Source organism: Sebastes umbrosus, chromosome 11, assembly GCF_015220745.1.
Source record: "Sebastes umbrosus isolate fSebUmb1 chromosome 11, fSebUmb1.pri, whole genome shotgun sequence".
Classification (NCBI taxonomy): domain Eukaryota; kingdom Metazoa; phylum Chordata; class Actinopteri; order Perciformes; family Sebastidae; genus Sebastes; species Sebastes umbrosus.
This window is the reverse complement of record NC_051279.1, coordinates 6438384-6452017: the sequence shown is the minus strand read 5'-3', so window position 1 is coordinate 6452017 and position 13634 is coordinate 6438384. Positions and strand designations below refer to the sequence as shown.

General features: G+C 40.8%; 1 protein-coding gene across 3 annotated transcripts in view; it reads left to right on the top strand.

Annotated features, from left to right (window-relative positions):
• Window positions 1-13634, top strand: part of LOC119496693 (thrombospondin type-1 domain-containing protein 7A) — a 183193-nt gene that overhangs the window by 147721 nt on the left and 21838 nt on the right. For all 3 annotated transcript variants that reach the window (XM_037784190.1, XM_037784191.1, XM_037784189.1), the window contains 4 exons: window positions 797-912; window positions 1519-1636; window positions 5978-6123; window positions 7458-7632. In XM_037784190.1, coding sequence (XP_037640118.1) covers window positions 797-912; window positions 1519-1636; window positions 5978-6123; window positions 7458-7632 — 555 coding nt within the window. The remainder of the gene's footprint in view (window positions 1-796; window positions 913-1518; window positions 1637-5977; window positions 6124-7457; window positions 7633-13634) is intronic.

The window sequence follows — 13634 nt, the reverse complement described above, 5'->3', positions numbered from 1 at the left end:
AGATCTATCCACGGTGCGGTGAAAGCATAGGCATTTTAGTTTGTCAGCAACATTGCTGGTAATTAATTTGATATTGCAGGGCTGTGTCAATACACCATATCAAAAATCTACAAATGAATTGATATTTCATATAGATATCCTAGTATTTTTGCCTCCTGGAATCCACTTTATACCAAACGTATAAAACCTTGAGCTAAACAACTTTCAAAGTAACATGAGGCGACATGGTGTGACATTGCGTGGTGTGCATTTCTGTGTGTTCACCCTTAAAAAGCTGAGACACACCATGGTTGATCCTCACTGTCTGGGATTTATTCATTCTGAAGTATAAAGAATTTGTGACAGCTGACGCATTTGAACACTTTTGAACAGCGTCTCCTTGTGTTTTGTCCCGCCACGTCACCCTGCTTCAACTGGAAAATACATCCAAACACAGTGGCAGAACACTAGTAAAATGCTGCTTCCTTGTGACTTGAATAAATGCTCCTCTCCTTTTGCTTCCTGCTCCCGTCTAAATCACGACTGCCTCTCACCTGCCTTCCTTCTCTGCTCGCACCCAGGGTGGTAAAATCAACAGCAGCCACCTGCCGAACACTGGCAAATATTAGCTGTGTGTGGTGAAGTTGTGTGCTCTACTGACGGGTAACTGTCATCATGTTAGAGTCTGTGTTGCTGGTATTTCAGCCTGGCACCTACAGGCCTCTGCAAATATTTATTAAACGCTCTGATGCACTGATTTTGCCAGTTTTATGAACATTAACAGCCAAAAATATAAATATGTTGTGTTTCTCCTCAGACTGGAGCACATGTCAGTTGAGTCCTAACGCTGTGTGTGGGAGCGGCATCAAGACCCGGATGCTCGACTGTGTCCGCAGCGACGGCAAATCAGTCGATATAAAATTCTGCGAGGAGGTGAGACGTGCAAAAATTCATCAAGTGTCTTCTTTTTTTTTTTTTTTTTTTACTTCCCCTTTTGTTTTTTGGCCAGTTCAGTTTTTGCTTCCTTTCTTTGACACGCTCATTTTTCTTAATGACTTAATCACATCACTCATTACAATATATTATCGTACCCTTGCAGTACTATTAGGCTTACAGCAACATGAAATATTCAGGAGTATTCCCTTGCAGAGATTGTGGTCGTTGCTTCAGGCTGAGCGTTTTATTCATCCATAATGTGTCTAGGCTCCCTGTAATTGTAGCCGGCGGGCTGTGGCAGAGCCGTCCCCACAGCTATTTAACCCTTGGCCCACTTCATCATCTGGCTCATTCACAAAAACACATTGTGTCAGAATGGTTTTCACAGCAGCCGCGATATTCCAACCTTGCTGGCCTGATGCTGCCCGGCACAGTCTGTCCCCTGCCAGAACAAAGGCTTCTGGGAATTGTAGTGCTGAGAGGTCAAGCTGCTGTCTGGCCGTAACAGATTGAGTTGGCTCTGGCGCAACGGTTCGTCTGTGTGTGCGAATGGTTTGATGATGTGTCATGAATTAACCTCTTCATTTCCTTCATGTGCTTTAGTTGAATTTGGAGAAGAAGTGGCAGATGAACATCACCTGCGTGGTCGAGTGTCCCGTCAACTGTCAGCTGTCGGAGTGGTCGGCGTGGTCGGACTGTTCACAGACGTGCGGACTAGAAGGTAAGAAGATCAACTCAAATTGTACAAACTATTGTTGACATTTAGCTGGCATTTATATCTTGAGCAATTTCCAGTGTGATCAACGAACTGACAGGACCAAAGGGCAGCAAGAATAAAAATCCGTAACCTTTTACTAGCAAGACACCGTCTCTAAACAATAGGTCACCTTTTCACCATAAATTAAGCATAATCTTACTATGATCACTGCACTGATATGTACTTTTATTACACTTTTCATGTGCAATAATTTGATACAATTCAATTCAATTTATTTTTATATAGCGTCAAATCATAACAGAAGTTATCTCGAGACGCTTTACAATCACAGTAAAAGCTAAAGCCAGAGCGAACACAGTAAAGAAATAAAACAAACAAAAAGGCACATAAAATATAAGCTCAGGGATAAATGATAAAACATCTTTGCATTAAAGCCAGTCTGTTTTATAAGATGTTATATAAAAGATGACGCCAAATTAACCAGGCTGAGCTTCGTCGCCTCATAGTCTTGATGGCAAATGGCCAAACACATCAAGGTCTTGGTTTGCAGTGATTCAGCTTGAATGAGGTTATCCTCTTAAAACCTCACTGATCTGCAGTCGGTTCAGGTCTTGCAAGGTCATGCTGTGCAGCCAAACATTGCTCAAAAAATGTTTTTTGAGTCTGAAGGCTTGGGTTTGAATACTTCACTCAAATCTTGTAGCTTCAGTAAGGAGTTAGAACAAGCTGCGTATATTTGGTACTGTCAGGTAGTGTGGAATGAGATGATCTTAACAGACGTAAAGGTACCCTGTGTAGTATTAGTGTAAACCAACAAAAGTTATGTTTACAGTCATCCATCCATCCATTATCTGTAACCGCTTATCCTGTTCAGGGTCGCGGGTGGGGGGTGCTAGAGCCGATCCCAGCTGACATTGGGCGAAGGCGGGGTACACCCTGGACAGGTCGCCAGACTCTCACAGGGCTGACACATAGAGACAGACAACCATTCAAGCTCACATTCACACCTACAGGCAATTTAGGCCCTGTTCAGACCTGGTATTAACATGCGTACTCATGATCGGATCACAAGTGGACAGCTCCCAAACACTCATGTTGAATGCATTTCCTTCCACATAAACCATTTGCAATGTGGATTTGTTGAACATTTTAAATCCTGCATCGTGTGTATACATGTTAACAATCTCGTTTTCTTCTCCCCTGCCTTTGTTGGCACATTGTTACATTTCTTGCCGTGTTACTGCCACTTGTAAGTGGAATAGTGTGAAACCAATGGCAGGGCTGTGTATCGCATCACCCACATAAATAAACAGCTCCATAGCGTTAACTACAGGTTATCTTCAAAGCTACATGAGGGAAAACTGTATGTTGGGGGTTTAAAAGTTCTCAACATTCAGTAGCCTGATGGCAGACACATCCGCAATTCGGATCTCACCTCCATTAAACACACAAGAACAAGAAACAAGTTAATCAATTATGTCCAACAGCGAGGGTCACGTCTACCCCTGGTGGAATAAACTTGACAATGTCATCAAGCAGACGACAATAACAGCGTTAATGTAGTGTGATAATGTGAAGAGGCGGACCTGAGGTTAATTATTATGATTCTCTTTATGATCCAGTTGATATTCTCATCTAATTATTCTTTGGGTGAGAGCTGATCAGAAGTAGCTCAGAAAGCCTTGAACACTTGGTTTGGTGACAGAAAGGTTGGGAGTTCAATTTCTCACTACAGCTTTAAATATATATAATTATATTGTATTTAAGATCAGATAAACCTTTAATGTCCCTGCAGGGAAATTTATTCTGAACTCCGTCCTGTAGTTCCACAGAAGATAAAATCATACATGCTACTTAATAAAACATCCCAACAACACGTGGCTTCGAACAACACACAATTCATACAACAAATAGCCTCACGTACAATTTGCAAATACACACCCTTTCATGTTTCTCACACGAAAAGACATTTGTTTTGTGCATTAGGGTACATCTGAGAAAGCGGTATGACTTTTAGTTGACAGTCCCTTGGCTGCTTGTAACATGAAAGAAAACATAACAGTCGACTTTATGATGTTCAGCACTAGAAGACAGCGATTGTACTTGGGAGCACCAAATTGTAAATGTATACATATATGAATTTTAAGCAGGAAGATGCAAGTAAAAAACATACATGCATAGGTCTCAAGGAGCCTACGCTAATAAAACTTAAAAAAGCATGTTCACATACAGTACTGTTTGTCCCAGGTCTTTTTGTAAGGAGCCTCTTGCATCAACATGTTTCTGTGCATGTGCAAGACTCCACACCAAAGTGCTAAAGCATGGTGTGTGTGTTTGTGAGAAAAAACATGCATGCTCAGCAAAACGTACTTGCTTGGGTAACTTAAAAAGCCCCATATCAGACACTTCCTGCTCCCACTGGAGGCATTTGGCCAGAAAAACTCACAAAAGCAAGAGAGAGGAAGTGTTTATTTAAGAGTCTTCCCAAATGGCCGGCGAAAATTTGTCCTCCTGTTGCCTGGTTGTTGTTCCCGGCGGTTCACACACAATTGATTCTGTCCCATTACATCTTCCTGCTCCTCGGGGCTGTGGGGAGCGCTTTGAAGAAGAGCCGCTACAGCGATAGTTGCTAAATCATAAGGAATAAGATAAAAGTTTAAGAAAGGCTGAAGGAGCAAGAGGGGATCTTATTTGGTGTGTTTTTTGTGTGTGTGGGATGTTCTCTTGTTGGAATACGATATGAGGTTGTACAGTTTGTGTGAATGTGTGGGAAGGCTGATTTGTGTTTTATGTGTTGAAAGGTGTCGTAGGTTGTCAAAGGTGTTTTCTGAAGTGAGTAGATTGCAGGCTAGGCAGTGCAAAAACGAGAGTGGGATATGCAACAAATAAAAGGTTCTGATATTTGAGAGTGGGCGGTTTAAAACAGGAAGACAGGAAGGTTGCATTTTAAAATATGTGCGTATGTGTGTGTAGGGTTTCTGTGTTGAGTTTTCCAACTAATTCATAGCTTCAATTCTGCACTTAAATCAAATGGTCTCTGAGGTGTTAGCTGCTGTAATGTTCTGGATTTATTTAAAGAGAGGTTGCTGATTGATGTGGAAGAAAAAACATTTTACTCAAGTGGACCAAGAACCAATCGAGATGGCAGGGAAAAAGTGCAGTATTTCTGGCCATTTAGAAAAGCCTGCTTTGTTAAGTGAAGTGCACTTTTGCACAGCAACATTAATTTAATGCCTTCAAAACAAACACATGCATTTAAAATAAGCTTTTTACAGAGGGAATGGATAACTGCTGTGTGGTAAACCGCAATGGTCACTGCATGTGCACCATATCGGTTTGCATTTAGTTTATTGTGCAGAAAACCTTGCCACTTTAGAGTCTGTATAGTTGTTAGAAGAAAAAAAAACACTTAACATCCATCTTCTATCATGCTGGTAAAGTACAAGACTCAAGTTTCAATACTGAGGCGGAGAATTAGTCGGATAGGACCCTGTGGTTGTTGTTTTTCTAGCTTGAGTGGTACTTAATTTTATCTATCTAAATGCTAATTGTTTTATTGAAAAAAAAATGTAATTTACAAACAATTAGGCACTGCAACCATGGCGATACAAATCCTTGGCATATAGAGTGCCTCAGGAATGAATCCTGAAACCCAGAGATGAGTCAGCATTTTTGCTCTTTTGTTCCCTCGTCTCGAACTCAATGTTTTTTTTTAATGGATTTTAAGTTAGATGCCTTGAATAAGGTCTGTTGTTAAAACAAGCTTAAGGGATTTTAACGTTTTCTTCTAAGACATGAAATATGCCAGTAAATATCCAACTCGTGAATTTTGAAACTTCTACGTGTCTTCAAAAGGGCGGTTGCTAACAAGGGCGGCAGTAGCTCACTCCGTGGGGACTTGGCTTGGAGACTGGAGGGACCAAGTATTGAGTGCGGACTAGTTGGAGAGATGCCAGTTCGCCTCCAGAGCACTGTTGAGGTGCCCTTGTGCAAGACACCAAACCGTCAAAAACTGCTCCAGGGGCGCCATACTATTGCTGACCCTGCGCTGTGACCACTCCTTGCATTTACACTCCAAAAATCATAAAAGTGGTGTCCATTTGTGGAGATTGTCTTGCTGAACAAAACGTGCAAGTGTAAGAGCTCAAAAAATCCCAATGGCTTTTTGTCGAGGGAACCAGTGCGATGCTAACTTCTGGGTTGCCTACAAAAGTATGTCATCCCTGCAGCGCTCTATCGTCTGAAAACAGCACAAACCTTCAAACGAAACTGAAGAGGAAAATACAAAAAGGGTGAGTCAATGATAATACACTGATGATGTCACTTCCTGTGTGTTTTCTCCAGGTAAGATGTGGCGGCAACGGTCAGTGGTCCAGGCCTCTCAGGGCGACGGCCGGCCCTGCCCTTCTCAGATGGAGCAGTGGAAGCCCTGCCCTGTCCGACCCTGCTATCGCTGGCAGTACAGCCCTTGGTCCGAGTGTCGGGTGGAGGTACGTCAATAAATCAGAACGTTATACCATAATCCAGGTGCATTAAATATTAATGATCGTATCGACCTCTGTCAGCTACAAGAAATGCAGCTTTGACAGTTAGCTCAGCTGAGATCAATACACACAAGAGTTTGAGCCAAAAAGAAGAAATCAAGACAGAAATCTCAACACCTGGAAAAAATAATGGAGTCTTTAGTATTGATGAACAACCCCATCAAATCCCTGAGCGTACAGTTATTTTGTGAGATGGACAGTAAAAAATCAATCTAATGCACTTTTAACGCTGATACATTACTGTAAACCGATACCTTTGCCAAGAAATTTGGCAGCCTGTACACTTCATTTTGAATTGTGAGCCACCAGGTCAGATTATTAAAGCAGTCTGCTGCGTCGTTTTATGACATAAAACAAAACTTTGCAAGTATAGGCCTAGTTTTATGGGACTAAAGGGAGACATTTAACCTCTTATAATTCATTTAGGTCACTTTTTAATCTAAATTAACTCCATCAAGTATCCAATAATCAATTTAATACTTTTAATGTGAAGCAGTACAGTGGACACAAACCCTTGAGGTATCTTCAGGCAGTAATGTATATCCACCAAAGAGATGGCAGAATCTTCTTTTTTGTTGATGGAAAAAAAAAAGAAGCCAAGAGTGTTTTAATAATGAGCATCTTTGTGAAGATTTTAATTAAATATGTGTGATTTTTTTGCCTTTTATGTCAGAATCTGGACTGAAAACTTAAAACTCTGTCTGTTTAGAAAGATTACTGTCCATAAATTGATTAGTGAGAAGTTTCCTTGAACTGAATTTACAGAACATTCTCCTGATCAAGCTCTATTTATCAACATCTCATCCACAGGGATGAGTGAGTGAGTGGTATTGATTTGATAATGGCAATCAATAAGAGATAGTGCCTTTTACCTTCCATTATATACCGGGGCTGACTTGCCCATGAGTCACAGATTGCAGCTTTAAAAAGCTTAAAAGTGTCATTAATATTTTACACAGTTTGTGTTTATATGCACTTTGTAAAAAGTAGCACACATTAATAACATCAATTTATACTTTTAAACGACATCATTATCTCTGTTCTCTTATTCTCTTATTGTAATTTGGACATAAAAGTGATCTTTTTATTATTAGTGGTCACCTTAATATGACTTTGAGTTATCAATTAAAATGGTTGATGGACCAAATGTGCAGCCATAACTATAATTAACCAGTATTAAGCTGTCACCTAGCTGTAGGTTCATGTGACTCCCCTCTCTCACTGTGGTAACTCATCATCCTCCTCCTCCTTCTTCTTCCCTGGTGTTCCCGTCCTGTCAGAGTGTGGTGTGCGGACACGGCGTACGCTACAGAAACCTGTCGTGCTTCGTGTCGGACGGCTCCGGCGACGGCGAAGGCAGCTTGGTGGACGAGGAGCTGTGCAGCAGCCTGGAGCTGGCCATCAATGGAGACAAGCAGATCACCCTGAAAGAGGCCTGTACCCTTCCCTGCCCAGGTAACAATGCTGCTCAAAATATGGAAATGTTCAGCTTCCTGTGCTGCATGAGCAACCTTGCAAGGTCATGTCCAAACACAGGATATAGTAGATGCTTTACTAGCATAGTAAGGATGTTTTCGCAACCTGTATGTCTTTGAAAACTCTGAGATTCAAAGCTGATACGAGTTGGCCTTGATTAGGATTTCATATTTTTGATTTTGTTATTTAATAATAAAAGTGCGACTGAAACAAATCAATCATTTCCTCAGCTTTTATTTCAAATCAGAAATGTCTTCAACCACACCAAGAGTGGTAAACAATGGCAGTGATACACACAGGATATCTTTTTAGCCAGTCTATAAGTGCTGCTGACTGGGTGGTGTTAACATCAGTCCGTTGGTTTTTCAATAACTGTATTTACCTGTATATAAAACAGCACGTGGCCTCAGTATCCTTGAAGGGTTAGGGGCCAGTTTGCAGTAGCATTAGCTGCTAACAATCTGTGGTTGTGCATCAATGCAGTTGGAACTCTGAGTCTTGTATCGGTTTTCCCAAACGAATCGATTCATCTTTACACCCACAGTCTTCAGGTTAGTGTAACATTATACTCACCATTATTACTGTAGAGATTGTCGGTCTGTCGTGCTGAATACAATTTTCTAACAGAGTTCAGTGGAGCCGTGAACATCTGAGACATATTTGACTGTCTTTGAAGTGACTAATGGGGACAACAATTTCTGAAATTGGTCCAGTATTGAGGGAGAACGCTGTAACCGGCGGCAGAAAAATGAGCTGCAAGTGAGCAGTGTCAATGTAATGTTACGTCCACAAAAAATGTTTGTTTTTGCCACTGAGAGGCTCACATTATTACTTACAGTGTCTGACAACATTATGGAAAGGACCCTACAGATAAATAGAAATGTGTTTTCTTACCTTTTGTTTATTCTAGTCTGTATGTTATTGTGTCCAAGTCCCATCAAGGAGAATTGTGAAATCTGAATATCCGTATACTCTGGCTCAAATACACGATCAGCCATAACATTAAAACCGCTGAGAGGTGAAGTGAATAACATTGATTATCTCGTTACAATGGCACCTGGCAGTGGGTGGGATAGATTAGACAGCAAGTGAACATTTTGTCCCTGAAGTTGATGTGTTGGAAGCAGATAAAGTGGGCAAGCGTAAGGATGTGAGCAACTTTGACAACAAGGGCCAAATTGTGATGGCTAGACGACTGGGTCAGAGCATCTCCAAAACTACAGCTCTTGTGGGATGTTCCTGGTCTGCAGTGGTCAGGACCTACCAAAAGTGGTTCAAGGAAGGAAAACTGGTGAACCGGCGACGGGGTCAGACCCAAAGCTCATTGATGCACGTGGGGAGCGAAGGCTGGCCTGTGTTGTCCGATCCAATAGAAGAGCTACTGGAGCTAAAATTGCTGAAAAGGTTAATGCTGGTTCCGATAGAAAAGTGTCAGAACACACAGTGCATCGCAGTTTGTTGCGTATGGGGCTGCGTAGCCGCAGACCGGTCAGGGTGTCCATGCTGACCTAATATCATGGCTGATCGGTGTAAATACAGGCGACCAACGGATTCAAAGATCTCATCCACATTGTTGAAATCATTTAAATATTCAGCCGTGACATTGAAAATCTTCCGGTAACACGTCACCTCTCCAGACTTCACAACGACATTTCTCCTTGAGCGAGACTCTTTCCATAATATCAGACACTTAATAACAATCAGAGCCTGTCATGGCAAAAACAAGCACTTTTAGTGGACGTAAATGACGGTGCCAGCTTGCCCCAATAGCAACATATTGCAGCCTGTGAGAAGCTGCCGTCTACAGCGCTCTCCCTCAATACTGGACCAATTTCAGAAATTGTTGTCCTTATTAGTAAGTTAGACACAAAAACATGGGAAAATAGAGTCCAGGATGAAAAATATCAAAGTTATATATTAACTAATAAAACAGTAGTTTGGAGCTCTAAACAAAAATAAGTGAAATAATCCAGTACTGGCTTTCACAGTAGCTGCTCTCAGGTTCACAGAAATCACTTTGCAATGCACAAGTCACAGTCAACACTTGTCAGCGGTGTGATTTATATCACAAAGCAGCCACTAAAAATACTTTTGTTACAGGGTAGATTTTATTATCTCCAACCAATAGCACTCAGTATCTATTCATGACCTTTAAAGTGAGAGGCAGGCGCTTACCTGGAGGCAGAATAAATGGACTACATTATGGCAGATGCTTTGTATAACTGTGCCGTTTTATGCAAGTTAAATTTACGGGTGGGTACTGTATTTCATTGCCTGTAGCCCTCTACTCTCCTCTGCAAGGAGCAAGTCTCCATCGTTCTCTACAAAACATCTCTACATTCAGTTTTCCCCAATTTCTCCCAGTTAATGTAATGTCTATCCCCAGCTCTTACCATGAAGGATCTGAGAGATAAATTGGCAGTCACTTCTTTTCATCTCACAGTGAAAAGTCTCACATGAAGAGTAAGGCAGCAACTAAAAACTACTTTCATTAATGATTCATCTGCAGATTATTTTCTAGATTAATCGATTAATCGTCTTTAAATGTCTTGTTTTGTGAGTCCAAAACCCAAAGATACTCAGTTTAATATGATATAAAAACAGAGAAGAGCAGGGATTTTCCTTATTGGAGAGGCTTGAATCGGCCTTTTCTGCCAATTTTGCAATTAATCAATTATGACAATTGGTTGTTGATTATTTTTCTGGTGATCGATTAGTAGACTAATAGTTGCAGCTCTAATGAAGAGTGCAAAACACTAGTGCAGTGGTCAGAAGATGATCCCCTCACAGACCTCCCACCAGCAAATGCTGTTAGTTGTGTTTGTTGAAGCGCCAGAGGCACCACTGTCAGGAACTGTTTTCTGTTTTATGTGGAAAGCAGAAACTATTTGGACCACCTGCTCTTTCAGTGAAATAAACCGAGAGGCAAATCCAAATGGAAGCTGTGACCCTTTCAATTCAATTTATTCCATTTGTACAGTTTAGAAACATGGAAGCGGTGAGAAAAAGTGATTAAAACACACACACACACACACACACACACACACACGCACACACACAGACACACAGACACACACACACACACACAGACACACAGACACAAACAGAGATAACATAACACTGAAAAATAGGGTTGCAATCAATAATCTGTGTGGGCAAGATAACAAAAACCCTTTAGGGTTTATACAAAAGACTAGATGGCAAGCTGAGCGACAACCTCGCTGAATAACAATCTGCTGTGCTGTAAATGACAATAAAGTGTAGATTAGATGCATTTATTCATCTCACATCTTAATGGAGATGCTTATTGAGAGGAGAACAGATTGAAGTGTTTTCAACGTCGATTATAGGCACGGCTCGTGTGAAACGAGGTGCAGCTCCACACTTTGTATACTCACTATAAGGAAGTAAATATGGCATATTTCATACATACAAGTTATTTACATATTGCATGAATGGCATTAAATTAAAAAAAACAGAAATTTAAAGAATAGAAACCCAGTTCAAGATTTATCGTAGGGGCAATTGATTAGTAGCTGTTTCTGCACCTTTTTTTGTTCGTGCTCGGCTCAATAATAATGACAACAGTGACAGATTTGTCTTGGAATTCTAACAATTGTTTAGGGCTGTACCCAATGTCTTGAGGTTTTGGAATGAATCTTTGAATGTCTGTCGTCATATATATATTATGAATATATAAATTTAATTTGATGGTGCTGTATATCGCTGCTAGACCACTAGGTGTGTGCCTCCCTTTGCGTGCATCATGCAGGAGAGCAAGCAGTTGTTTGACCGTCATGAAAATGTTGTTTTTGAAAGGCTAAACACCAACAAATATGGATTGAAGCAGAATATTTTGCTAGATAAAAACATCAATCTTTTTTCAATTTCTACTTTTGGAGTTTACAACGCTCTGGAGTTATTGGAAATGTTTGGATCACCCGAGTCTGAAACAATCCTATTCAGTCACCACTGGAATTTAATTTTACAAATAGTATGATTCTAATAATATTAGTGTAGCCCAATCTTCATCTGCAACTGTGCAGAAATACTGGGTTTAAACACAATGAATAGGCATGCAGATATGCCCACTTCATGATAATGACATGCAGTTTCGGGCAAGTCATAGTCAAGTCAGCACACTGACACACTGACAGCTGTTGTTGCCTGTTGGGCTGCAGTTTGAGCATGTTATGATTTGAGCATATTTTTTATGTTAAATGCAGTACCCGTGTTGGTTTCTAGACAATATTTGTCATTGTTTTGTGTTGTTAATTGATTTCCAATAATAAATATATACTTACAATTGCAGCTTGACAAATCTCCCTTTAAGGCACATATTGAACAGATAAAAAAAATGTGCGATTACTTTGCTTAAATTTCACATTTTCAAATAAAATGTTTTTCACTTTTAAAGGTTGCAAGAGGACAGGCTTTGAGAATAAGGACTAATCGAGGTGTTTGGCAAATGTAACCTGATCTTGTGTAACGCTGGCTGTGGGTAGCTGGAGTGTAAACTTCCCCAAATCCAATTAGGAGGCTGACAAGAGCCGCTAACGTTACCTTGAGCTGTCTAGCACCTGCTTCCACACATTAGGTAAATACTACACGGTGTTTGGTTTTGGAAAGGCGATTAAAGAAGACACCTCCCTCTAAAGACCTTAGATACCACGGCCAATTGACGGTACCTCCAGGTTGTAATTACTTTTTTTGTTTTAAACATGATTTCCAAAGCCTTGTGTGATATACGTTATCTACAATATACATGCATAGTTGTTAAGCAGACTCAGGTGTAGCGTAGAACAAAAACCTTAAAACAAGACTGATGCCATGTGGTTGATGCTCCCACCCAAAGCTTGTTAGTGTGCCATGTGTGCACACATTTTCAGCATGGGTAGCCCCAGCAGGTAACAAACCCTCAAACCTGGCAGGGTTAGTGCACGATCAACCTGCACAGGATGACTTTTTTATTTCGGTGAGTGATTAGGTCTCGCTGTCTTAATGCTGAGCTGGACATCTGTTGTGATTTCCGTGATATACGACCATGCAAAGCAAAAGCTGTGAACTATTATACATTACGCAGATGCATAGTTTCATTTAATTACTGGAGGTCCGTGAGTGTTTTATTGCTGTCTGATTAACAGAGTACCCAACCTGTCTGGCAGATTGAGTCAAATGTAACTTCTACTTTTTCCACACTAAGTAGAAATCTTAAAATCAAGCCAGAGATGTGCTGCTATGTGTCATTGATTAATATAACATGACAGTGATTCAACTTAGTGTAAATTCTTTATTCAGCTCAACCGCAGATATGATCAGGCTTTAATTCTTGACTTTCTCTTCTCTTCTAAGACGTCACTCAGTTAATCTGATTGGTTGATGATATTTGGCGTTGATGCAAAATCAGCCTTTACATATTTACATGCTGTCAGGATAACATTCAGTAAAACGCTATAGTCAAGTCATACTTAATGATCTGTTGCTCTGAGTTTCTTTTTTTAACAGAAATATACACTCACCGGCCACTTTATTAGGTACACCTTGCTAGTACCGGGTGGTCTTCTGCTGCTGTAGCCCATCTGCTTCAAGGTTGGACGTGTTGTGCGTTCAGAGATGGTATTCTGCATACCTTGGTTGTAACGAGTGGTTATTTGAGTTACTGTTGCCTTTCTATCATCTCGAACCACTCTGCCCATTCTCCTCTGACCTCTGACATCAACAAGGCATTTCCGTCCACACAACTGCCGCTCACTGGATATTTTCTCTTGTTCGGACCATTCTCTGTAAACCCTAGAGATGGTTGTGCGTGAAAATCCCAGTAGATCAGCAGTTTTGAAATACTCAGACCAGCCCGTCTGGCACCAACAACCATGCCACGTTCAAAGTCACTTAAATCCCCTTTCTTCCCCATTCTGATGCTCGGTTTGAACTTCAGCAAGTCGTCTTCACCACGTCTAGATGCCCAAATGCATTGAGTTGCT